Below are 26,955 nucleotides of genomic sequence, written 5' to 3'. Positions count from 1 at the left end.
CATAGTAAAAAGGAGGGGGTGGGGGGGGGGGGGCGCGTTTGTTAGTTACCTATGTGGTGCAAAGATAGGTCTTCTCCACTAAAGATCCCATTAGATGACGCTGATGCCAACATTTGGATCGTAAGCGTCAACTCATCAACCAGTGCATAAACAGTTACCTGCTTCCGAAACAATTAAAATAGAAAATGGTTTTCTTTCACACATGTGTTAAGCTTTACAAATAGATTGCACATACAATTAACTATGGAAAATGGAAACACGTGAGAAACATTTTTTTCTGGGAAAATCAGGGCTGGAAAAGACCTGAAGAAGCCACCTAGCCCACTCTGTCTGTAGACAGAAAATACTGTAGCAGAACCAACTCATACAATATGTCTGTCTAGGGAGGCTATTACTACTACTGGCTGGTGACGGAGATTGGAGTGGATATGATTTTAATTTCACTAGCATTCTTTGACTCCTGAACTTTCAAATCCAGTTGCCATGTGTTTTGACCTCCACCATCTGCCACTGACAGCTGGAAGGCTCCAAAGCTGAAGTACCAAGGGACTTTTAGTTCAGGGTAATGTGACTTTTCTCTGTTCTCCTACATCCAACATAGCACATTAGAGTTCAGTTTCAAATTTACCTTTCATGGCCAAGGTTACAGAAACACTGGTAGCTAGCCACTTAATTGATTTCCTATACAAATTTTCTTCATCCCAATCTGGTTTCTTAAAGGACACAGCCCAGTGATAACTCTAACAGCTATGGTCACTGAGATAATGATGCATCTGGATGCTGGGAAAGATTTATTTTGTTTCTTCAGGACCAAGTTACAGCTTTTGATCCCACTGATCCCTCATTAGAGAATGACACGGGGACAAATTTTTCCCCATCCCCGCGGGAACTCATTTTCCCATCTTGGCGAGTTCTTTTCCTATCCCTGCCGCATCCCTGCAAGCTCCGTCCTCATCTGCACAAGCCTCCCCTGCTCTAGCAGAAGTAAAGTTTCGCCATGTGCTATGCGACAGAAGAGAAAATGACCCCCAACCCCCAAAAAAGTTCCCAGGAGATTTCTGTGAGAGAACCAGTGCCAGAATACATACCTGTACACTGTAACACAGCAATTAAAGGATTACACTTTTCAAGCTGCCTTCTCCTCTCATCTGCTCTCTTACACAAAGTCATACAGAATCAGCAGTGTAGTGAGGGAAGGAAGCAACCAGGGTGGTGGTGGCCCGCATTACCATGCCATGTGCCCCTGCACTTCTTCTTGCTGTGAATCCCTCCCCCGTATTCCTTCCCTGCCAGGTGTGCCCCCTGAGCGTACCTCTTCAAAATGATTGCCAGCTGCAAGCAGTATCTCAGCTCTCCCTCTGACATCACTTCCTGTTCTCCCTCTGACATCATTTCCTGGTCCTTTCAGCAGCAGGCTAGAGATGCTGGTTGCTGCTGGTGATCATTTGAAGAGGTAGGTTGCTGGGCAGAGAGGAGGAGGCCAGTGCCCCTGCCCGGTGCAGTCCGCCTCCCCCCGTGCTACATCACTGTACAGAACAGAGAATTGCATGGGGATAGAAATTTCACCTGTTCCTGCCCATCCCCCCTGGAATCTAACCCATTCTCACCCTTTCCTGCAAATAATCTCCTCCATCCTTGCCCATACCCATATTCTTCAGAAGTAGTTACTTCTTTTTCAAATTTAGTTTCTATTGAGTTTCAATGAAAACACAAACACAAGTAAACATCCACCAAAGCAGGCATATAACCAATAACCCCCCCCCCTCCCATTCCCCAACATTAAACCAAGAGGCTGACAACTAAGGAAGAGGACAATAACCAGCCATTCAGCTCAAATATAGTGATAGATTCCCATCAACATAGACACCCTAATCGGAACTATATAGCATCGCCTATGTACTCCTGCCTCTCAAAGTCCTCACGGTAGCATAAGTTGGAAAACGCAAAAGAAATGGCAACCAGATTGTCACAAAATTGTCCAGTCTGCCTTTTTATGAGAAGTCAGTTTACTGAGCTAGAAACCGCTCACCCCAGAGAGCTGGTCATATGGATGCAAGTTTGGAAATCTCACGTGAACGCCATTAGTGGCTACCATGCGGTGAATCACTACCAGACAGGGGAAAAGCACCTTTAAGACATCTGGTGTCTCTCTCAACAATGACATATTAAAAAGAAGAAACAAAGCAGGATCAATCCATGTAGGCAGTTCAAATGGGTTTGTAAATAAATTGGCACAAGCGTTGCATAAATCACAAAAACAAACAAAGCAAAGGCACAGGTATTTCGCAGTCAGAGAAAGGAAGTCCAGACACTAAAGAAGAAAAGACTGTTGAAACTAACACTATGTTCTTTCCATGGAAAGAAGATGAAACACTTTCCTCTCCTATATCTATTAAGGGCATTCCTTTGCAAATGGCCAAAAACATTAGAATCTTAGGAGTAATTTTTGACAACAAATTATCTTTTCATGATCATATAAGCCAAGTGGTCAAGTCAACCTTTTACAGACTCCGTCAGATTCGATCTATTTCAAAATTTTTATGTACACAATCTCTGAATATCCTACTTCATTCTCTTGTAATTTCTAAACTTGACTATTGTAATTCCTTATTCATTGGTTTGCCACAAAAAGAGCTTAGACGATTACAGATAATACAGAACGCCTCCATTAAAATTATATATAATGCTAAAAAATTTGACCATGTGTCACCTTTACTCAAGAAAGCACATTGGCTTCCGGTAGCACACCGTATCATTTACAAACAATGCCTACTCACACATAAAACCTTAGAATCTAAAACTCCTGCCTTTATCTATAGAGTATTAATACCGTATACTTCCTCTAGATCTCTCAGATCACAGGATCAACATCTATTAGCTATTCCCTCATTGAAAGTCATCAATACAAGACGTACCACAATCTTCTCTATAACAGCCCCTCAGTCCTGGAATAACCTCCCACTTTACCTAAGACTAGAAAAAAATTTAGGAAAATTTAAAGCTCTTCTTAAAAGCTTCTTATTTATAGATGCATTTAATGATTAAGTCTACTATTGACTAAATCTCTCTGCTTTGTCAATTTAATTCTTTAAATTTTTTGTTTACCCCTCCTAATGTATTTCCCTTGAATTTTTAAACATAATAACTGTATGTAACCCTCGAATTAAATAACTTTCCTTATGTTTTAGTATTGTCAGTTATATCCCATTTAAGGTTTAATTTTTCTTTTTTGTGTTTGTTTTTAATGTAAATGATATATTAATTAACTTTTTGAATAATTTGTACATCGCCTAGAAATGTGAATAGGCGATAAATCAAGACATTTAATAAACTTGGAAACTTGGAATGCAATGATCTCGACAAGACATTTATTAAGACAAGTCAAATAAAAATAATCAAAAATCAAATAATCTCCACTTCATGAATGACCGACGTGTGATGTAATACGGACCCTACATGGTCCGTGTTTCGGAAAAATACCTTATTTAGGGGTCCAGGTCAGTATTCACTCAATGGTATAAAAGATAGATAACAAATATGGATAAAACCTTGTCCGATGAGTTGCTAAAATAAAGCAAAGCACTTCTGCCTCACAAATAAATACATTTAAACCAGACATGGCGATACGGTGCCTGGTTGTCCACATTCCTGCCAACATTTACCGTCACTTCCCTGGGAGAAATAAACAATACGTGACGGAGTAAAGAACTTATTTTATACAAAGATTTGATCTCATTTTCCACCAAATTCGTTGATGTTGATACCCGTCGAAAAGTATTCCGATGAAGAAGTGCCCAGTCTTGTTGTATAAACACCCTTCCTAAATCCTGTTTCCAGTTGAAAAGATACTTAGCATTTTCACTAGTCCAGTCCAGTGGTCCAGTGGTCCAGTCATTAATTCTTTCGCAATTGGATCATTGACTAACATGCACGCGTTAGCGTTTAGCATTCACTAATCGGTCAGCGCACCTTAGTAAAAGAGGGCCATAGTTTATCTTGGATGTGCTACAAGGCTTCTAAAGAGATTACAAACTGTTCAAAATACTGCAGTTAAGAGTTATATTCTCGATTCCCAAATGTGAAAGGATTACACCTTACTTTGTTCAATTGCATTGGTTACCTGTTTCTGCTAGGATTACTTATAAGCTCCGAGTGTTGGCTTTTAATATTTTACATGGCCTAGCTCATTCTTATTGGCTGGATATAGTTTCCTACAATTGGTAGACAGGGCCATATACAACAAAATCAATTCTGTTTACAATTTCCATTGGCTAAATCAATGAAGCTATTCCGTCAACTTAGCGCTTCTTTTAGTTATCAAGCTCCGACTATTTGAAATAAAACTTCCTCTCACTGTTAGATCAGAAGCTAATTATTTCATTTTTAGAAAGCTTTTAAAAACAGTTTTATTCAAGGCAAGGTGTGGATGGGCTGGAGTGAGCTTTGACCGAGACTTCAGCAGTTGGGGCCCAAGCACAGTACCAGGTAGAGCTTTGGATTCTTGCCCAGAAATAGCTAAGAAGAAAAAAATTTGAAAAAAGAAATTGAATCAGGTTGGGCAGAATGGATGGACCATTCGGGTCTTTATCTGCCATCATCTGCTATGTTACATTTTTGATTTTTTCAATATTGCCTGTTTAACTGGGTTTTTTTCCGGTCATCTGCTTTATTGTCGTAGAAACACAGAGTATGACGGCAGAAAAGGGCCGTCGGCCCAACAAGTCTGCCCACTCGAAGAACCCTCCCTCTAAGAATTTCCCGGAGCGAACCCACTCCAAGAAACCTTCCTCAACAAGAACCCTCTTTTTAAGCATTTCTCCGGAGCGAACCTACATGTTTATCCCATTGTCCCTTGAAGTCGAGTGCGTTACTGGCCTCAACTACCTGACGTGGAAGATCATTCCATCGATCAACCACTCTTTCGGTGAAGAAGTGTTTCCTGATGTCACCATGAAATTTCCCACCCTTGAGTTTGAGCGGATGCGCTCTGGTTGCCACCTGAAACTCCTAAGGGTTAAGGCAGAATGCAAAAAGCTTTGTAATGTAATATAAAACTTTGTAATAAGGTCCCACTCCCTCCAGTAAATGAGATATCATTTTAGACTGCCTAGAGTCCTTAAGATGATAGCGTTTCTATGTTACATGTACAACAATAATAGAGGTGAGCTGAACAATTCAGAAAATAAGTACTATATCAGCTCATGTATACTCGGTATTAAATGGTTTCAATCTGTATTATATGGAGAAAAAACACCTTGGGAGAAAATGCAAACAATTTAGGGGAGTGTGTGGTGTGGGGGTTAGCGCTACAGCCTCAGCACCCTGAGGGTTAAAATCCCTCGCTGCTCCTTGTGACCCTGGGCAAGTCACTTAATCCCCTGATTGCCCCAATAGATAGAATTTGAGCCCATGGGGACAGATAGGGAAATATGATAAAGTACCTGGATGTAAACCACTTAGGATTTAAGCAATATATAAATAATAATAATTTAGGATTTAAGTGATATATACAAATAATAATAATTCCTACAATAATTCAAGATTGCTGCTCATGCTTCATTGGTCAGAAAAAAAAACTCCATAAGTCCACATACTCTTCATTATTTAATTTTATAACGTTCACGCTGGCACTAACTCACTGAAGAAAACCCATGGGGCATTTAAAGCGTTGGCCCACCTAGAGTTCTAGCAGCGCCATCCTTCAGTAAACGGGAACAAAATAACAAACCGATAGCACTTATACAAAATTCAACTTATCTCCAACAGTGGCTCCGGCTGCACTTCATCCCCAAACTCTCGTCCCCTCAACAGCAGCTCTGTTTGGCTAGAAGCTGCAACGAGAGGAAAACAGCCTTTTGACCTGGGAAGCCATTTTGGAGAGTTGGTCAGGTGACCTGATGCTGCTGGCCTAGGCATGCCTGAGTGCAGCTCCACTGATCGCTGAAGGGAGGATGGGGAAGCTGTGGAACAAGGAGTCCTCCTTGATAGGTACTAGGCTGGCCTGGCAAAGTATACACTTCTGCGGGAATCCCGCAGGTACTGTGGCCATCACCACAAGATTCCTGTGGACTCCAAGGGATTCCCGCAAACCCCATTCTCGTGCAGCTCTCTAACACAGAACACAAATAGATACATAAGAACTGCCATCTCCGGATCAGACCTTCGGTCCATCAAGTCTGGCGAACCGCACACGCGGAGGCCCAGCCAGGTGTACACCTGGCGTAATTTTAGTCACCCATATCCCTCTATGCCTCTCGTAAGGAGATGTGCATCTAGATTGCTTTTAAATCCTAGAACGGTGGATTCCGCAATAACCTCCTCTGGGAGAGCATTCCAGGTGTCCATCACTCGTTGCGTGAAGCAGAACTTCCTGATATTTGTCCTGGACTTGTCCCCCCTTAGCTTCAGTCCATGTCCTCTTGTCCGTGTCACATTGGACATTGTAAATAATTTTTTTTCCTGCTCTATTTTGTCGATTCCTTTCAGTATTTTGAAAGTCTCGATCATATCCCCTCGCAGTCTCCTTTTCTCAAGGGAGAACAATCCCAGTCTCTTAAGTCGTTCCTTATATTCCAAGTTCTCCATACCTTTTATTAGCTTCGTTGCTCGTCTCTGCACCCTCTCCAGCAGTTTTATATCCTTCTTTAGGTTGGAAGACCAATGTTGGACACAGTATTCCAAGTGTGGTCTGACCATTGCCCTATAAAGCAGCATTATAACTTTCACCGATCTACTCGTGATTCCTTTCTTTATCATGCCTAACATTCTATTTGCTTTCTTTGCCGCAGGCGCGCATTGTGCCGAAGGTTTCAGGGTCCTATCTATCAGTACACCCAGGTCCTTTTCTTGTTCGCTCTTACCCAGAGTTGCACCTGACATTCTATACTCGTGTTCCTTGTTCTTTCTGCCTAAATGCATTACTTTGCACTTTTACACATTAAACTTCATCTGCCATTTATCTGCCCATTTCTCTAATTGACACAAGTCACTCTGGAGTTCCTTGCTATCCTTCTGCAATCTGATTGCCCGGCATCGCTTTGTGTCATCTGCAAACTTGATGATCTCACTGGATGTTCCTTCTTCTAGGTCATTGATGAAAATATTAAATAAGATGGGCCCAAGTACCGAGCCCTGGGGCTCACCGCTAGTCATACACACAAAACAACAAATGTACATACATGTAGAAACATGCACTCATATATCCACTTAAACATACATAATCCAATTCAATCCTTAGGTTTCTATACTGGTCATCACAGACATACACACAAACAAACATACTCATGTATATATATATTATATATATATATACACACACATATATATATACTGTATATGCAGAGGGGTTGGAAAGATTTCCATGAGTCATTCACTGCATGCTTCTCCTACTTGTTCTGACATTTCAGGTCTTGTAGTCAAATATTCCACATTATACTTTTTCTCTTCTTATACCCCTTATTCCTCCTCATGACTGCTTTGAATATCTCAGCAAAGGAATGAAGAAGGTTTTCGCCTCACAACGCAAATAGTACAGAGAAAGAGGCAAGGGAAGCGTCCTGTCCTTTATAGTCTTTAGTCTTTCCATCCGCTTTATTGTCTTGGTCGCTCTTCTTTGAGCCTTTTCCAGTGCCTCTATATCTTTCTTTAGATAAAGAGACCAGAACTGAATGCAATACTGCAGGTGAGGTCGCACCATGGAGCGATACAGAGGCATTATAAGTTTCTTAGACTTGTTAACCATTCCTTTTTAAATAATTCCTAGCATCTTGTTTGCTTTTTTTGGCCGTCGCCGCACTTTGGGCGGAAGGTTTCATCGAATTGTCTACAATGACACCCAGATCCTTTTTTGGGGCGCTAACCCCAATGATGGACCTTAGCATCTGGTAACTTTGATTTGGGTTATTCTTCCCAATGTGTAACACTTTACATTTGTCCACATTAAATTTCATTTGCCACTTGGATGCCCAGTCTTCCAGTTTCTTAAGGTCTGCCTGCAATTTTTCTCAATCTGTATGCGTTTTAACAACTTTGAACAGTTTAATCAACTCACTTGTCATTCCAATTTCTAGCTGCTGTGCCTTCCCTCCAACACACACACACCCAATCATAGTCTAATCCCTTTACTTTCCTCCCCAGGCACAGCCTGATCAGTCCTCTCCTGCCCTCTGAGCACAGTCTGATCCCCTTTCCTCCTGCCCCTCTACAAAGATCAACCCTTCTGGTCCTCCTTCCTCTAGCTAAGCCTTCCCCCTCACAAATCCTGATCCCTCCCAGATCTCCCTCCTCTAGGATCCCTCTACCTTAACAAGCTCAAGCCCCCTCTCAGTCCTCTGCCCCTATAGAAATCCTACACCCTACAGGCCCTCTCCCTAGCAAAGCCTAATACCTCCCCAGCCCTCCGCACCCAGCAAAGCCCAAACCCTTACAAAGCTTGACTCCTCTCCAAGCCTTCCCCCTAAGTCAGCTGGCCTACTTGAAGAGGTTAGGGTAGGAACATGCCTCATCATTCCTGCCCCTCACAGCTCTTGCTAAAAATTATTGTGACAACCTCTAGTGGTAGTTTCATGATACTACTAGAGGTTGGCCTGGCACTAAATATCCAAGCCTAATTTAGCTAGCAATGGTCAGTGTTTAATAAAATGCTGACTGTATATATGTGACCAGACGTCCGGATTTCCCCAGACCTGTCCTCCTTTTGAGGACATGTCCGAGGGTCCGTCTTGGTTTTGAAAAGCTTTGAAGAAATCAGTGTTGGGCAGGAGGGCATCCGCAGATGATGTCACACGCACGTGCTCGTGATGTCCTCCTGCCTGACAAGAGCAGGCAGTGGGATTGGGGCTTTACAGGGAGGGGATGGGTAGAATTGGGTGGACCTGGGGGGCGGGTCTAGGGATATGGATTTTCCGATTGGAAAATCTGGTAACCCTATTTGTTCCAGACTATAAAATATATTATTCCTTTTTCTTTAGTCTTGTTGGTTGCCAGCAGAGGGATTCAGCATTCTTGAGTTATTTGTATTGTTATACAATTGTAAGTCACTCTTCAACGGCTAGTAGGTAGTTCTAGATTGTTTTGGGGGATAATTATCACTCTCTGCAGGGCTCTCTGGCTAGCAATCTGCTAGTGATTTCTTTCCACAGAGTCTCTTAGTTCTGCTCCACTTCGGTGAGACAATCTTTCCTTTCATGATATAATCCAAGAAGAGACTACCAGTAACGCCTAGATCATCACTTTTCATGCCCTTAATAATGCAAGAAGGAAAAAAAAAACAAAAACGTAAGGAATTAAACAATTTTTTAAAATTTTTGGGGTGATATACTTCTTTTTGTACAATTTCACTTTGCTGAGCTTTTCTCTAATGGTTATTTTCTTCTAATGGCTGAAACATAATACATTACACTGATTTCCCTGAGAGGAAAATAAACTGAGTTCCTATTAGGAAAAGATTGGCAGCAAGACAAATGATGGGCTGTATCCGTAGGGGTTTTGTCAGCAGAAAACCTGAAGTCATAATGCCGCTGTACAGATCCATGGTGAGACCTCATCTCGAGTATTGTGTTCAATTCTGGAGACCACACTACCGAAAAGATGTGTTGAGAATTGAGTCGGTTCAGCGAATGGCTACCAGGATGGTTTTGGGGCTCAGGGAACTCACGTATGAAGAAAGGTTAAAAAAACTGCGGATGTACTCACTGGAGGAGCGAAGAGAGAGAGGGGACATGATTGAGACCTTTAAGTATATTACTGGGCGTATAGAGGTGAAAGATGATATCTTCAGTCTTATAGGGCCCTCAGTAACCAGAGGTCAGTCGCTGAAAATCAGGGGAGGGAAATTTAAAGGTGATGCGAGGAAGTACTTCTTCACTGAAAGGGTGGTAGATCATTGGAACGAGCTGCCTCAGAGGGTGATTGAGGCCAGCAGCGTGTTAGATTTCAAGAGAAAATGGGATATTCATGTGGGATCTCTGGGAGAGTAGGAGTCAGGGGGTGGGTCATTGGTATGGGCAGACTCGATGGGCTGTAGCCCTTTTCTGCCGTCAATTTCTATGTTTCTATGTTTCTATGTTTCCATATGGGTGCATGATTAATGCCTCACTGCACAGCATTTTGGGCAAGCTATATTTCATAAACTGCACATTTACATCAACTGCGGTAGTTAACAATGAATGCTGGCAAGCTTTCTGTTTTTTGCTTTTAGACAAATATAAAATGGAAATGGTAAGCAAAATACAAGAATGGATTCTTTTAACATGCTGACACCATTGTTAACATAAACTAAGTAGACCCCATGCTGGATGAACTTCGTAAGTTAAAATGAACGTACCCGGAGCTTTATAAAGACTGTCAGATGGTATATAAAACAAAAACAGCTATGCTTTGTACATATCCAAAGAGGTTTGCGACAGAGAATGACACGGGGACAAATTTTTCCCTGTCCCTGCCCCATTCCTGTAAGCTTTGCCTTAACCGCACAAGCCTCGAGCACTTATGGTTTAGTGCTTGACGCTTGTGCAGGTGAGAATGGCGCTTGCAGGAACGAGGCGGGGACAGGAAAAGGACTCGCCAGGATGGGACGGGAAAATGAGTTCCCACAGGATCGGGAAAAAAATTTGTCCCCCGTGTCATTCTCTAGTTTGTGATCAACAACAGTAATTAAGCTGCTTTGAATAAAGAGACTTATGGGCTACCGATCTGTGCTTGACCATTGACCTCAAGGTTACGTTTAGTTGTAATAATGGCTACCAGTGGCTATTAACCTCCCTTGGATACATTCATTACAGATTTTGTCCTATAATGGGCCAAAAACCTAGAGGGCCTCAATCAAATCTTTTAGTATTTCTATTATCCTCTATCTAGACAAGTTATGAATTTAACACAACACTATACTCTGTATTCTAGCTCCTGCCCTCCCACCCCATCCCCATGCTTTCCAGGAAATGACATTCTAGAGCAGTGTTCTTCAACCACCGGTCCATGGACCAGTGCCGGTCCACAGAAATTTCCTGCCGGTCCACAGGGCCAGCACGTGCATCAGGCCCAAAACAGTGTTCCTCAACCGCCAGTCCATGGTGCGATCGATGCGGCGTTATCTTCGAGCCAGCTGCCTCTTCCTAATCGATTCAGTGCACAAAGCCACGGGCAGTGTCTCCTACGGGCATCCTGTGCCTGAACCGGAAGCCTTCTCTCTGACGTTGCAACGTCAGAAGGAAGACTTCCAGATGAGGCACGGGACGTGCAAGGTGCAATTAGTACTATTATGGGGGCGGGGTCTGGGGTGGAGATTGGGTAGAGATGGGCGGGGTCTGGCCCACGACTTAGCCCAGTGTTCTTCAACCGCCGGTCCACGGACCGATGCTGGTCCACAGAATAATTCTTTTATTTCTGCCGGTCCATAGGTGTAAAAAGGTTGAAAAACACTGTTCTAGAGCCATTCATTGGTTTGGTTTACTTATTTATCACTGTGTTGAAGAAATTCACCCACGACAGCGTACAGTAAGAAGCTGGACAATTACAGAAGTATAAGTGAACAACAATACACATTAAGGCACAGATGCCACTTACACTGTCAACACAATATACATTAAAACATCTTAATAGATAGTTACCAGATTTTACGTATGTAAAATCCAGACAGAGCTGTCCCCAGGCCCGCCCAGTTCTACATTACATTAGTGATTTCTATTCCGCCTTTACCTTGCGGTTCAAGGCAGATTACATAAGAATTGTTATGATATTAAGAAGTACATATTGTCAAGATATTAAGGAGTACTTAGGGAATAGTTTGAACATTTTCTGATTTGCTAAGGAGTAGTTGATATTGCAGGAGGAGTTCGGAGCATGTTTGGTTGTATTATATTGGTTTTATGTATTTTTTTGAAGAGTAGGGTTTTTGTTTCATTTTTGAAGGTTTTGTAGTCTGTGGTCGAAGTTGGCAGATTGGTGAGTTCTCAGTCCAGTTTCGCTGCTCTGGTGGCCAGTAGGTTGTCATACATTTTTCTTCGTTCGACATTTTTGGCTGGCGGGGGTGTGAATATTGTGTGGGTTCTCCTATGTCTGTTTGAGGTGGAATGAGTTAGTCGATTGTTCCAGTAGGTAGGGCTGTTTCCGTTTATAGCTTTGAATAGTAGGCAATGGAATTTGAAGTGTACTCTGGCTTGTATTGGGAGCCAGTGTGAGTCGTGGTATGCCTCTGTGATGTGGTCGTATTTTTTCAACGAATAGATAAGTCTTAGGGCTGTGTTTTGTATTGTTTGAAGTTGTTTTCATCGTTGTTGCTGGGCAGGGGAGATATAGTATGTTGCAGTAGTCTATTAGGCCTAGGATTAGTGATTGAACCACGTGAGTTGGAATTGTTTTCTGTCGAAGAATTTTTGAACTTGTCTTAGATTTCTCGTAGTGGCGAATGATGTTTTTATTATTTTGTTGATTTGTGGTTGCATGGTACAGCCTCTGTCTATCAGCACTCCTCAGCCTGCTTGTCTTGGTTGGGAGGGCATCCGCTCATGCCCCTTCCGATGCAATCTGCTTTTCAAAACCCGGACAAAATGCCAGGTTTTGAAAAGCCATCCGGATGCCTGGACATGCCCTCTAAAAAGAGGACATATCCGGGTAAATCTGAACATCTGCTAACCCTATTACTAGATGTCAAATGTGGAGATGGAACATACAGACAGATAAGATAGAATAACAAGGGGACCCGGGGACAGTTTTACACTCTTTTTTGGAATGTCCTGACCTATCCATCTGGAACTTTTCTTTTGCGCAAATACAGCTGGTCCTGCAGCGTTCAGTTGAGTGGGATTACAAGACGTTGCTCCTTGGGGACCAGGCCCTGTTGAAAGAACAGGGCTTTACGGTACCGCAGCGGCGCTTTATTTACCTGATTTTGTTGATGGTCAAACGTACAATTTTACGCTATTGGGTTCAGGCGGGGTCTATTCCATTGGACAGTTGGCTCACTCAGATGATAGAGCTGGCACGTTTCGAACTTTGCTATTATAAACGCTCCTCGAACCCTGAAGTGCTGGCTTATCTGGTTCCTGCAGCTACCTCTGGTTCTCCGGTGGGAAGGGAGGGGGGGTCGGTATGAATGGGGAGTATGAGAGGGTTTTGACTGCCTGGTTGACTGCTTTGTGTTGGTTGGTATGTGTGGTCCTTCTTTTATGGGATGTTCTTGGGGTGGGGTGGAATATTTTCCAAAATTTCTGAGGCTCACAGAAGAGGCGGGCTGTCTTTCTTGTTTTTTCTGATTGGATTATCCTATGCTTTAGTGGTTTATCTTGCCATTTAGATGATGTTCTGCCTATGTACTACCTGCCAGTATTTGCATTTTTGTTATGCATTCTTGGATACAAGCTTGTTTCTCTTGTGGTCTCTTTAATAAAAATGATGTTCAAAAAAAAAAAAGAATAACAAGAGTTAGATACTTAAGGAAAAACGGCACATTAAAGTCAGAAAATCCTTCATTCCTGCATTAGACTAACCTCTGCCAGCCATTAAGCAAGAAAGATCTGCTTTAAAAATATGAACCTGGAAGTGGCACCTGTCTTTCGCAGATGATCAATTGAATTACTCAGAGGCTGAAAACAGTCCTCGTGGGATAGCACCGTATATACCTGCTCCTGAAATGTTAATCAACTGCATGCAAGTATTTAATGTGTTGGAATATCATTATGCTTTTCGACGCACTGTGATGGGTTCCGTGCCCGATCCCATATGAAAACCCAGAGCAGGGAGTAAAAGGTGAAGGTGGGAACTGGCACCAAAGAATCAGCTTCAGTTCTGAAAGGGGAAAAAAGGAGCTCAGCTCACCCAGTACAGAGAACCAGAAAATCAATTCCGGGGGGGAAAAGGCTAGAATAGGGAGATCATATGACATTTACAGGCAGGCCCTCTGGCCCTTCCAATAGAAGCCATAAGTCAGAAGGGCCCTCCAATCAAATGGTGAGGTAGAGCATGAGGCAGGAGTCTACTCCCCATAAAAGAAGGAAGTGAGAGCGGAGCTCATTTTTCTTGTGAGGTGGCTACGGTGAAGGAAGCTGCTTAGTTCAAAGCCTATTAACACTGGATGGAAGGCATGGGATTCTCTTATTTGTTTTTACCTGTGGGGATTATTTTTATTAGATATTACCCCCAGGTATCTAATATGAAGTCTATTGTATACTCTGACCACACTGCCAGGTGGGTGGTATGACAAGTAGAAACTTGGCCAATGCTTAATGGTGGGTGATGTGAACGACAAGAGGCTCGGCCCATGTGAACAGTGATGCGAGCAGAGACTCAGCCTATGCCTAAGGGTAGGTGGCGTGACATATATCTATAGTGAGTGAGTGTGTGTTTGTCTGGTGTGAAAATTCCTTAATTGACACCGAGAGCGGAGGCTTGTGACCTCGGCAACCAACTCCAAATTGGGCTTAAGTGTTCGGCATACAATCAGATCTTGAAAAGTGCTTGAGATTCCAAGAGATTTAATTGGGCAGGAAAGGCACCCGCCTGGTCAAGTCACGCTGTAAGCCCCAAAGGCTCATATTCAGAGCTGCTGAATCTTAACTCTGAACATAAAGAATAAAAAAGCTCCAAGGGTCTCACAAATTGGGACTGATTTTTATTTAGGCCTGACACAGGCCGTGTTTCTGTGCCCAACGGCTTGAGTCAAGGGTCTCTGCCTTGGTGAACCGATGAAGCAAATCCTGGCACAGTTTTGTCAAGACGACGCACACCATCAGCACTTTGATCTAGAACTACCAATCAAATAGAATCTAAAGGGTTTCCCAATTAGAATGCGAGATTTACCCCTCCCCCTTTTTTACAAAACTGCGCAAGAGGTTTATAGCGTCGTCTGGCACGCTGAATGCTCTATGCTGCTCTGATGGTCACAGAGTCCCTATGAACGTTGGAGCAGTGCAGAGCATTCAACGTGTCGGCCAGTGCTATAAAAACTCTTGCGCGGTTTTGGAAAAAAAAAAAAAGGGGGGGGTTTAATTTATTAATAAAAAGCATAATTAATTCACAAAGTGCTGATATTTTATTGTAGTATAGAGTACGCACATTGTGATTAAGTATGGAACACATCTGATAAATGTCCCCCACGAATCTGCTGGCACACACTTGTTCATCTGACAAAATTTTTTGCATAATTGCAACTCAATTCCCACAGTGATGCTTTAATAAGAACATAAGGATTGCCGCTGCTGGGTCAGACCAGTGGTCCATCGTGCCCAGCAGTCCGATCACGCGGCGGCCCCCAGATCAAAGACCAGTGCTCTAAATGAGTCCAGCCTCACCTGCGTACGTTCTAGTTTAGCAGGAACTTGTCCAACTTTGTCTTGAATCCCTGGAGGGTGTTTTCCCCTATAACAGACTCAGGAAGAGCGTTCCAGTTTTCTACCACTCTCTGGGTGAAGAAGCACTTCCTCACGTTTGTACGGCATCTATCCCCTTTCAACTTTAGAGAGTGCCCTCTCGTTCTCTCTACCTTGGAGAGGGTGAACAATCTGTGTTTATCTGCTAAGTCTATTTCCTTCAGTACTTTGAATGTTTCGATCATGTCCCCTGTCAGTCTCCTCTTTTCAAGGGAGAAGAGGCCCAGTTTCTCCAATCTCTCACTGTTCGGCAACTCCTCCAGCCCCTTAACCATTTTAGTCGCTCTTCTCTGAACCCTTTCGAGTAGTACTGTGTCCTTCTTCATGTATGGCGACCAGTGCTGGACACAGTACTCCAGGTGAGGGCGCACCATGGCCCGGTACAGCAGCATGATAACCTTCTCCGATCTGTTCGTGATCCCCTTCTTTATCATTCCTAGCATTCTGTTCGCCCTTTTTGCCGCCACCGCGAATTGCACGGATGGCTTCATCAACTTGTCGATCAGAAGTCCCAAGTCCTTCAGCTGAGGAATTGCTGTTGGTTTGTTGGCAAAGACGTGAGACCCCATAGAAAGAAGTCAAATGGTGTCAGATCACACAATCTCTGGGACTGATTTGGTCTATTTTATCGACTGAAAATTGCATACAATTGGTGAACTGCTTCCGCAAAACTTTCCCCACATTTGTAATAAGTTATCACAATAATTACACGTCCGTTCGTGTAGTGATCCATGACTACAAATTGCAATGTGTCTACATGACAGCTGTGAAATTTTCAGCCCCACCTAAACAACAGAATGGAAATTGCGCTCAATTCAAATCTTGCACTCTTTTTGGAAACCTCTTTACAACGAGCATTTATATTCCGCTTTACCAGCAAGCTCAAGGCGGATTACAATAAAAGAGTAGGGAAAAATCCAAATGTATAGCCCCCTGCTTCCAACTTATTCAAAATGCAAAGTAAAATGATGAAATTTAATTGTCTTCCGAAATGCATGATAACGGTGGTCTTTTACGCTAGCCAATTTAGCGCACTCTAAATGCTAACACGTCCATAATGGGCATGTTAGCATAATCGGCTAGTGCACCTTAGTGAAAGACCCCCTATCAAAGATCTCTGTTTAAAGTATTCTGAAAGCTCAATACAGAAGGAATATTTAGTCTAATTTCCAGCGAATATCTAAAGTTCCTTCAGAGCTTGACCATAAAAAAACCTTAAAAACAAACGTTAAAAGTTGAAAATGTATCCTAACCCTCACTGGTAACCAATGCAATTTCATCAGGCTAGAATGGTCAGCTGACGTATCCCCCCACTCCCCCATGAAAGCTTTGCAGCTGCATGTGGAATTATCTGAATTTGCCAAATTGAAAAATCAGGCAAGCCCATAAAGACTATATCGCAGTAATCTATTTGGCTTAGTACCATAGACTGAAGAATCATCTTAAAACCAGTGGAGTCTAACAGAGGCTTAAGACAACAGAGTAGTTTCGGTTTATAAAAAGCTTTCTTCAAAATTTTTACTTGTTTCTCCATACTTAATGTGGAATCCACAAACATTCCCAAAAACTTACACGGATTTGCTGTGAGACCTCAGCCGGGAGATCCCTTACCGCGATCAGCTCAGCGGCAACCTGATTCTCGAACTGGCGTCTGTAACATGGACGTCGGTTAGAGAATCGGGTTCATTTTAGGCGGGCTTAGGCGCGATTCTATATCGGACGCCCGTTGGCTTCTGAGACCGGGCGTCCTATACAGAATCCGGGCGTTAGTGCTCATATTTGATGGCAGTGCCCAGTTAATTGCTGTTGAATATTGGTAGATGGTCAGCTAGCAGGGTTTAATCAAGCAGGAGCCTCTCCTGCCCAGTTAAACCCTTGTGAATACCCGGCTCCACATTCTATAAACATCTACAATCAGAAGCCTTTATCATAGCTGACAACACAGCAAACAGTATGGCACAGATCAAGGTATTTACTTACGCCTACTTTCATAGAGTGCTCTAGATTTCTCATAAAGTTCATAGGGGTCGGGTTTCCTTGGATCGAAGGCCTCTGTGGAATCGGGAAATGAACTCCGATGGAGGGTGGGTGGAAAAGGAAGATTCTGTGGCAAAGCCGGTGCAGATAAGCTTGTCTGAGGACTTCCCTGGTTCTCCCATCGCTCCATCACCTGTGATAAAGAAAACATTTTGATTATCTTTTTTTTTTTTTTTTTTTTGTAAAAGTACGAGCTGAAGAATTTTTTTGTATGACTTTTTTTGCTTCTTTTTTCTCTGCCAGTGGTAGTACACTTCTCCCTCTGTATTCGCTGTGATAGGGGATTAACAGAATCACAAATACAGAAAAAAACGCAAATAACTTTTTCATATGTTATTCGCTGTTTTCTATTAAAAACCATTGTGAATATGGTGAAACCGCGAATAACATGGCAGGAGACCTGGCCTGTTCCTGAAGGAGAGACAAAACACGGTGAAGAAAGTGCTGGGAATCGGCAATTTATCTATGCAAGCTGGCGTAATTTGGGGGGGGGGGAGGAGCCAGCAAGCTAAAAACCACAAATAATCAAAACCGCGAATACGGAATGAGAAGTGTATAGGGAGTCCTTTTACTAAAAAGTGTTAATCCCATAACATGTAGCTATCATGCGGAAACATGCCACAGTGCTGCATTTTTCATTTTTTCCCCTGGGGATGGCGGCGTGGGTAGAGAGGGGTCATGGACGTGAGAAAAACAACACACAGCATGTAATAAAAATAGTAAGAATGCCTCCAAAATGTGCTCTGTAAAATCTGTGTTAAGCCACTGCAACTGCAAATTTTAGCACATTTTAGTAAATGGTCCCCTAACTTTGTCTAGTTTGCTTCCAAAGTCAGTTTCAAATGTTTTTCTTAAGTACACATGCCTGATATGTAACTGGAAAATGTTCAATGTTCACCTTCATTTGATAAACCATCTATTAAATGTATATCTAAGTGGTTTACAATCATAGATGTACTGTAAGGGTAAAATACTGTGTTTCCCCAAAAATAAGACAGGGTCTTATATTAATTTTAGCTCCCAAAAATGCATTAGGGCTTATTTTCAGGGGATGTCTTATTTTTTTCATGTACAACAATTATCTCTCTCTTCCTCTCCTCCACCCCAATTTTTCCTCTTTACTTTCTCCCCCCCCCCATGTGCAGCATCTTTCTATATCCCTCCCCCCCCGTGCAGCAGAATCCTACCGACCCTCCCACTGTGAGACTGACATACCTCTGAGGCATCCAAAAACAGCGGCAGTGGCAGCGCACTGAATGGGCTGCTTTGTGGCCTTCCCTTTGCTGCGTCAATGATGACATCATCAGTGATGCAACAGAAGGAAGGCCCCGGCGGGGAAGACCACGAAGCGGCCCATTCAGAGCGCTGCTGCCGCTGCAGCTTTAAAGAGGTTTCGGAGCGGAGGTATGTCAGGTCTCACCAGGGTGGAGGGTCGTTGATTTGACGAATCTGATTTTTTTGGTATGTGTTTATCTTCCCCTCTTACTGCTGATGGTGGGCAGCAGCCCAGAAATAGTAGAAGCCTGTTTTTGTTTTTTTAACTAATTAACTAGGGATGGAGTCAGGGAGTGTCAGGGACATTCACGGGGGTTGCGAGGTCGATCTTAACTAGAGTTTAGTTTTGGGGCAAGGCTTATATTAGGAGCATCTTTAAAAATCATGCTAGGGCATATTTTCGGGCTAGGTCTTATTTTGGGGGAAACAAGGTAGTGAAAGGCCAAGGATCCAACAGAAGGGGCACAGATTGCAATCATTATATTTTTAACAACATACAGCAGCTTCAATGATTTCTCAATGATAAGAGGGTTGGTAGTGCTGTCAACATGACATGGTCAGTCAGTCAGAAATGCCTGGGATAAGAGTTTTTGGCATGAAAATACAGTGGTAAAGTATTCCACAGTGTGAAAGCAATCATGCTAAACTAGAGTGGTGTACATGGTTCAATCTAATATTCAAGTGAGATTGTACAACTAGAACTGACATCTGGAAAGAGCATAATGCATGGGATGTGATGTATGGAATAAGTGCATTAAAAAAAATAAATTGCGGGGATCAGTAAGGCACGCAAGAAAAACTATCCTAAGGATTTTGCACGGAATATGAAATTCTATTGGGAGCCGACATTCACAAAATGTACAGGAGTAAACCTACCATGCCTTTGGAGGTCTAAAAGGTACAAATAAAACTCTAACAATATTTTTGAAAGCATAAAGGGGTGAAACAGATCATCTATTCATGTTGTCCCATCCCTCTTTATCATTTTCGTCACCCTTCTCTGTACCTTTTCTAATTCCGCTACGTCTTTTTTGAGATATGGCGACCAGAACTGCATACAGTATTCTAGGTGCGGCCATACCATTGTGCATTATAACATTTGCATCTTTGTCTTGAGTTTAGCCTCCCACCTGTTCATCCCAACAGACAGTGTTCCATCCATCCTGTCCCCATCTGATATCTGCATTTGGCCTCTCGGCTATATGATAAGCTGCACTGTAGAAAAGCATTAGCGTCATATCTATGTTATCTGAATGTTCTGATGTGTGCTTATTAGGTGTTTCATAAGTATTATGCTGACATTGTATTATGTCTCTCTTATTTGAATTTCAGTGCTGTTATACATATATTTTTCAAACTGTTTCATGGTAGTCCTGTTATTAAGTTTCAATTTGCTGATATTAAGTTTGCCTCACCCATTTTACACTGAATCTTAGGTATTACATCTCAGTTTCTTTACTCCCTCGGGGGTGTCCATTTTATTGCAGAAAGGCAAATCTTTTCTTTCCAACCTTTCTGAAATATTGCAAACAAAGATAGTGAAGAAAGAATCAGCCCCAGGACAAAGCTCTGAGGGATGCTAAGAATCACTCTTCTTTCTTCAGACTAAATTCCTTTTACCTTCTGTTCTCTATCATTAATTCACTTTCTAATCCAGTCCGCCACTTTGCTGTTGAGCTTATTTATGAGTCTCCTATGCTAGACAGCATCAATAGCTTTGCTGAAATCCAAGCACACCATGTCTAGTGCAGGCCCTTGATCTAATTCTCTGCTCACTTAATCACAGAGGATTGTTTTCCCTATAGCTGGGTGGGAAAAAAATTGGCAAGGGTTTAAAATAACCAAGAAATTTCATTCAAAACTAAAGAGTTCACGTTCCATGTGTCTGTGATCATGCATGGATCTGGACAGATAAACTGCTCACTCATCCATGTCAGGATCCCCACATTCCCCTGCCATGTTCTAAATAAGAACATAAGAATAGTCTTTACTGGGTCAGATCAATTGTTCATCAAGCCCAGTAACCCGTTCTCACGGCTAATCCAGGTCCCTAGTACCTGGCCAAAGCCCAGAATAGCAACATTCCATGCAGAATCCCCAAAGAGTGGCAAGATTCTAAAATCCCAAAGAATAGCAACATTCCCTACAGAATCCCCAAAGAATAGCAAGATTCCGGAATCCCAAAGAGTAACAAGATTCTAGAATCCCAAAGAGTAGCAACATTTCATGTTGCTACTGATCCAGGGCAAGCAGTGGCTTCCCTCATGTCTTTCTCAATAACAGACTATGAACTTTCTCTCCAGGAAATTGTCCAAACCTGCAAATGTTACCACCCAACCCCCCCCCCCCCCCAATTTTTACAAAAATGCAGAAGCGGTTTTTAGCACAGGCTGGTGTGCTAAATGCTCTGCGCTGCTCCTGATGCTCATAAGGAGTGTCGGGAGTAGCGCAGAGCATTCAGTGCGCTAAAAAGACGCGCCTGTGGTTTTGTAAAAAGAGGGGGGGGGCTAATGCTTTATTTTAATTGCTGTTAATATTTGTGCATTTATCATACACATTAATGGCAATTAAACTACATCACTAATTTATATATTTAGGGATTCTAATTTTCAAATTTAAATGAACAGATTCTTGAACCATCTTAATAATTTTATGAGATTGTACTAGCTGGAAACCGCCCTCCCCCCCCCCCCCCAACAGCCCAAGTGGGAATCTAGGCATCATGTTCAAGTCAATGTAATGAAGAAGCCCTGCTTGTAAAATGCATCCCAGCAGATCTGTGTTTCAAAACTAATTTTCAAGCAGAAGACAGGAGTCTCCATGGTGACCTTTCATTGTTCATTGTTTATTGTTCATCTCGGAGCTGAGAGAAGCCTCAGAATCTTTTCATCCCTTTTTTCTGCAACAATGTCTCTAATGATAATGGTAAAATGCCTCCAGAAAAAAAGAAGGTGGCAGCACAAGACGCTAATGAAATTACAAATAGGAATCATGAAGATCACTTCTATAATAAGCCAAGGTATTAGGTATTGCCACAAGTCTATATTTTCTTTATTAGTTTGCACTTTGTTTATTTATATTTAGCTCAGACCTTTTCACCAGTAGCTCAAGGTAAATCATGCTTACAATATTAAACACTGCTGCAGGGATACTTTACATTTAAATTGGCTTAGCCCACGTAGACTTATACAATTCTATACTGAAAGGAGCTAGGATCAACCTGATGCTAAATCCTGGCTCTGTGGTCTCATTCTCTTAAAAGATATAATCTGGAAGCTGTGTTGCAGGAGGAAGAGCATCGAAAATCTAAACACACAGAATTGTGGGGTCTGCCAGAAACTAATTTTGGAAGTCTCTATTTTTAAAAAATATTTTTATAACTCTTGAGTGGTGGTGGATAACTCCAGTTTTCAAGAGCCATAGATAGGATTTGATTTTCAAAATCCGGGTGAGAGACATTTGCATACAGTGGAGTCAATGCATTCAAATATATAGGATGTATGTAAAGGAACAGCCAATATACTCAAAGCCGTGCCCATTACATCTTTCAATATATTATCTATCCCACGGTCCTCAGCGGCACCACCACGGACTCAATAAACTTTCACGGTCCATAGCTTTAAGTGTTGGATCGTCATCGGATCCTTTAGTGTTATTATACTTTTATACAGACACAGGAGATCCCAGACAGCATTCACATACCCTCCAATCAGAAACGGAAAAAACTGTACGATGGCCTTCTAGCCACACAGGCAGCAAAACTAAACCACCAACTCTCCAATCTACTAATCGCGACACCAGACTACAAATTAGCCCGAGAGCAAGCCTCGATGGGCGCGATTAACACGGGGCTGGAAGGCTCTCGTGGCGACCCATCGGGATTGGCTCTGGGTGGGTTAGGAGGAGGGACGGCTGAGCGGATAGTCGGCGTGATTGGATAGGTGCCGTCCCTCCGTGCTCAGGAGTAGGGGATTGGTGGGGAATAGGTTGCGGGGCGGGATTAGTAAATTTTGTAGAGCGTGCAGCCGCAGAGGTCAGGGCTCATCGGGTCCTCAGCGGCTGGGTTCTTTCCCACCCTCCCTCCCTGTTTGGAGTTTTAGTTGGTTCCCGGGTTGGGAGCTCGAGAGTCGCGGGCGGGGTTAGAACTACCAAAAGACAGGGCTCATTTGGAGATGAGCGGCAGAAGGGAAGCTGGTTCGGGAGCGGGTCCCAGGTGGGCTGGTGACCCGGCCGATGGGGCAGGGCGGCACCTGCCACCCCCTGACCCTTGCTGACAGGGGCGGGGTCACGAGGCCGAAAAGCTGTTTTCTTGTTAATGTGTGGTAGCTTGATGGTTGTACAATTGGTTATTTGTTGTTATAATAAACAGAGCTGCGACTCGTGATTTATTCAAGGGGATATATATATATATAAGTGGGTTCTGGGGTGTGGGGGGGGGGATAGGAGACAGAGGGGCCTTTCCAGATCCAGTTGTTAATAAAAATCCTGCTATTCAAGAAATTCATGAAGACTTACTAACACCGTATGAAACATTTCAATCCTCTGAAGCAACCCGCTCTACTCTGTAACGCCTCTGGACATGTCCAGAAATCCTCTTCTGTAATCCACCTTGAACCACAAGGTAATGGCGGAATAAAAATCACTAATGTAATAATGAAAAGTACTTAGCTGAATGGTCAGGACTCAGGGACATTTAAGCCAATATGTTTCACCGTGCGGTTCTGTCAAGGCATAAATCCCCAGGTCTACTCGGCGTACTGGTTTATTCACTTTTCCTAATCCCAAAAATTGGCCGTTATAAAAAATATTTTGATCGATTCTTGGTTTATCAAGTAGGTAAAGTTCAAGTATGGTTAGACGATCTGATTCAACAATCTGCATCTTATTGCACCCTTAAAAAATTGGTTAAGACCTATTTGTTCAAAAAATATGTTACTTGATTGATGACTACGGGCTTCTTTTTATCAAGCCGCGCTAACCCCCGCGGCCAGCTAAAAAACTAACGCCTGCTCAATGCAGGCGTTAGCGGCTAGCGCAGCAGGCGGTTTAACGCGCGGTATTCCGCACATTAAACCCCTACCACAGCTTGATAAAAGGTTATACTTTCTTATTGTATTTTTCACTATTGAAATATTGTACTGCTTTTCTGTATGCTTTGTATCATCACTGGAGTGTCCAATCCTTTTAATTCTGTGAACCGCCTAGAACTTTTTGGGTGTTGGCGGTATAGAAAAATAAAGTTATTTTTATTATTATTAAAAAACAGTATGTAATACTTTATGCTTTCATCTGACATCCCTAAAACCCAGAACAATATTATCATTATATATCCACTAAAACTTTTTAAATATTAGGTACTTGAACCATCTTACTTTACTGCTTACAGCCACTGTTTTAGACCACAGCCACCATCAAAGATGGTGGCGGCGTTTTCAAAAGGGTTTAAATATCCCACGGCGGACCCAACTGGTGATCACGTGGCATATGTCACCCGCTCAATGGGACCGCGGCAGGGAAACCTGATAACTAATCTCCCTTTTATTTACTTTAAAGCGGCCCGACCCAGAAGAGACCCTTCCCCCTCATTTATTAAATTGAAGTGGATCACCCCGATCAGCAATGCGGAAAGTAAGACAAGCAAGCAACGGGGGTAAGAAAGGCAACGGGAACTGTAATTGTGCAAGCGGTGCTGCTTGCCCAAAGCTTCCCTCTGTCGCAGCTTCCTGTTTCCACCTGGGCGCATGGTGGGGTGGGGCGGGGCAGGGGGCCCAGTGTACTTGGGTGCCTAGGGGCCCTCGACAAATTAATCCTGCCCTGGGTATTATAAGAGGTAATTTATGCACATAGAAGGGCAGATTTAAGAAAGTTCACCAAAAATTAGATATGAAACATATGGGCACTACGAGGGAAATTCTATAAAAAGCACTTATCTTTAGGCACCTAACTTAATTAGTATATTGGCTTCAAAAAATTTAATTGGGTGATAGGCGTCTATCTTCTTAGGCCCAATTCTATATAAGATAGGCACCTAACTCCAAAGTAGGCATGTTTAGGGGCATAGAAGGACTTAGGAACCATTAACTGTGATTCTCTAAAGTACTTAGGTGCCTATAATGTAGGCTTTTAAAATCCTGGCCTACATTGCATGTGCCAAATAGATGCTTAAGTTTAACTTAGGCACGATTCTGTAATGAGTACCTAAGTGTGATTGACATGACATAGGTGCCTAATTTTAGACACCCAATTACAGAATCAGGCCCTAAGACCCCAATTCTATAAATGGTGCCTAAGACATAGTGCCTGCCAATCAGTTACGCACCGGTAGGTGCCTCCTATTTATGCCAGGGTTTTCTTGGCCTAAATACTGGCGCCTAAGTCTGTTTTGGATGCTTATATGGTAAAACACACTTACGAACCACCCACAATCCACCCCTTAACCACACCCACTTTCTGGAGATGCCTTGGGCTATGTACATTCCCGAAAGCAGTAGGCACCTACTAAGTTAGATGCCTACCACGCAATTAATTCCAATTCAAGGAAATTATAACATGCCGACTAAATTATTGGCACCGATTACACATACTATATAATTAAGTTAGGTACCTAGGTTGGGCTGATCTAAGCACCTAACTTTGGGCATCTTTTATAGAATCAGGGCATAAGCGCCATTTCTATAATGCCAACTGCACGCAAAACTGCCATTATAGAAAGTTGGAGCGCATGGGCTTCTAAAGTTGGCTCTTGCACACACAAGTAACAGTATTCTATAATTTACATGTCCAAATGCAAGACTTGCCCCTGACTCGCTCATCTGCATACCCCCCTAGAAATTGTGCGTTATAGCATTTAGGTGCTAAGTTTATAGCATAGCAACTGTGCAGTTATATGCGGAACTATAAATTATTGCCACTTAGCATAACTTCGGGCTCCTTTTACAAAGGTGCGTTAGGGCCTTAATGCGCGGAATAACGCGCACTAAACTGCCGTGCATGCTAGACCTTAACGCCAGCATTGAGCTGGCGTTATTCTATAAGCGCACCGTGCGGTTTAGCGTGCGGTAATTTTGTGCGCGCGCTAAAAACGCTAGCGCACCTTAGTAAAAGGAGCCCTTAATGCCACGTAAGGGTTATTATTGGTATTTAAGCCTAACTGGTGCCTAATTTAGCAATTACGGCCCCCCCCCCTTTTATTAAGCTGCGTTAGGGTTTCTTTGTCAACGGTAGCGGCAGTAAAAGCTCCGACGCTCATAGAATTCCTATGAGCGTCAGAGATTTTACCGCAGTGGCCGGCAATAAAAAACAACAACCCTAATGCGGCTTGATAAAAGGAGGCCTATTTTAGGTGTAACTGGCACTGTTTTATAGCTTATGCATCCAAATTTGCACGCTAGTTGTAAATTTTGGCATGCAATTTATAGAATTCGGGGGGCTAGGCTACTAACATTTATTCACCAAATTTATAGAATCCGGGGGCTAGGATACTAACATTTATTCACCAATTATGTGTGTAAATATTTAAAATAATGGCATAATAATAATAACAGCTTATATACCGCAATAAATGCGTGAAAATGCCAAAATTCCACCTAAGTGTTTGTTCTTCTGTAAATATGCACATAGCGCATGTGAGATGAGGGCTATTTAACCTATAGCATAAAGACACTCACAGCAAAGTCAGATGGTTTAGCTTCATGCAAGATTACAGCCTGACAAGTTAAAATCAAGTAGACGTACCTGCTTTGGTGTTTTCCATGGAGAGAAGAAACCTGCAGTCAAAACAACAGTGCCAATGTCAGTATTAGTTTACACCTTCCTATTATGGCTTCTTTAAAAGTATTAAGCGTGAAGGGCGTCAATTCCATTTCAAGAGAGCGGCCTGAAATGCAGTTGACTCTGTCTAGGGCCTAGATTCACTAAACTCACCGTTGTTGGGCGATCCGTGGCCGAGTCTTGCCAGGCGACCGATTCACTACAGAGTCCTCATGCAAATTATGTGATCGGGCACACGCCCCACAGCGACCCCCACAGATCGCTGCAGAGCGATCCAGACGCATGCGCAGACCATCTTCTTTGCCTGTAGATGCGATCCACGCATGCGCTCGCACTCCGCACGAGCTTGCGGGCAAAACTAAAGGGGGAGGGGTGGACTTCAGGAATCATTTCAATTTTTTGTGCAGCCAGAATGGAACACAACACGCTTTGCAGCCAGACAACGGAACAGAACATGCCTTGTGCAGCCCCACTTTAAACCTGTGGGTTAGAACCACGGGCTTGCACCGCG

General features: G+C 42.8%; 1 protein-coding gene across 6 annotated transcripts in view; it reads right to left on the bottom strand.

Annotated features, from left to right (window-relative positions):
- Positions 1–26,955, bottom strand: part of MAGI2 (membrane associated guanylate kinase, WW and PDZ domain containing 2) — a 1,098,994-nt gene that overhangs the window by 167,891 nt on the left and 904,148 nt on the right. For 4 of the 6 annotated variants that reach the window (XM_033957935.1, XM_033957936.1, XM_033957930.1 and 1 more), the window contains exons 11-12: positions 26,409–26,440; positions 17,343–17,532 (exon numbers count right to left, since the gene is read on the bottom strand). In XM_033957935.1, the coding sequence (XP_033813826.1) occupies positions 17,343–17,532; positions 26,409–26,440 (222 nt within the window). The remainder of the gene's footprint in view (positions 1–17,342; positions 17,533–26,408; positions 26,441–26,955) is intronic. The other 2 variants (XM_033957932.1, XM_033957934.1) reach the window with 1 other exon arrangement.

Source organism: Geotrypetes seraphini, chromosome 9 (assembly GCF_902459505.1).
Source record: "Geotrypetes seraphini chromosome 9, aGeoSer1.1, whole genome shotgun sequence".
Taxonomy (NCBI): Eukaryota; Metazoa; Chordata; class Amphibia; order Gymnophiona; family Dermophiidae; genus Geotrypetes; species Geotrypetes seraphini.
The sequence above is the reverse complement of the archived record's forward strand: the minus strand, read 5'-3'. Positions and strand labels throughout refer to the sequence as shown.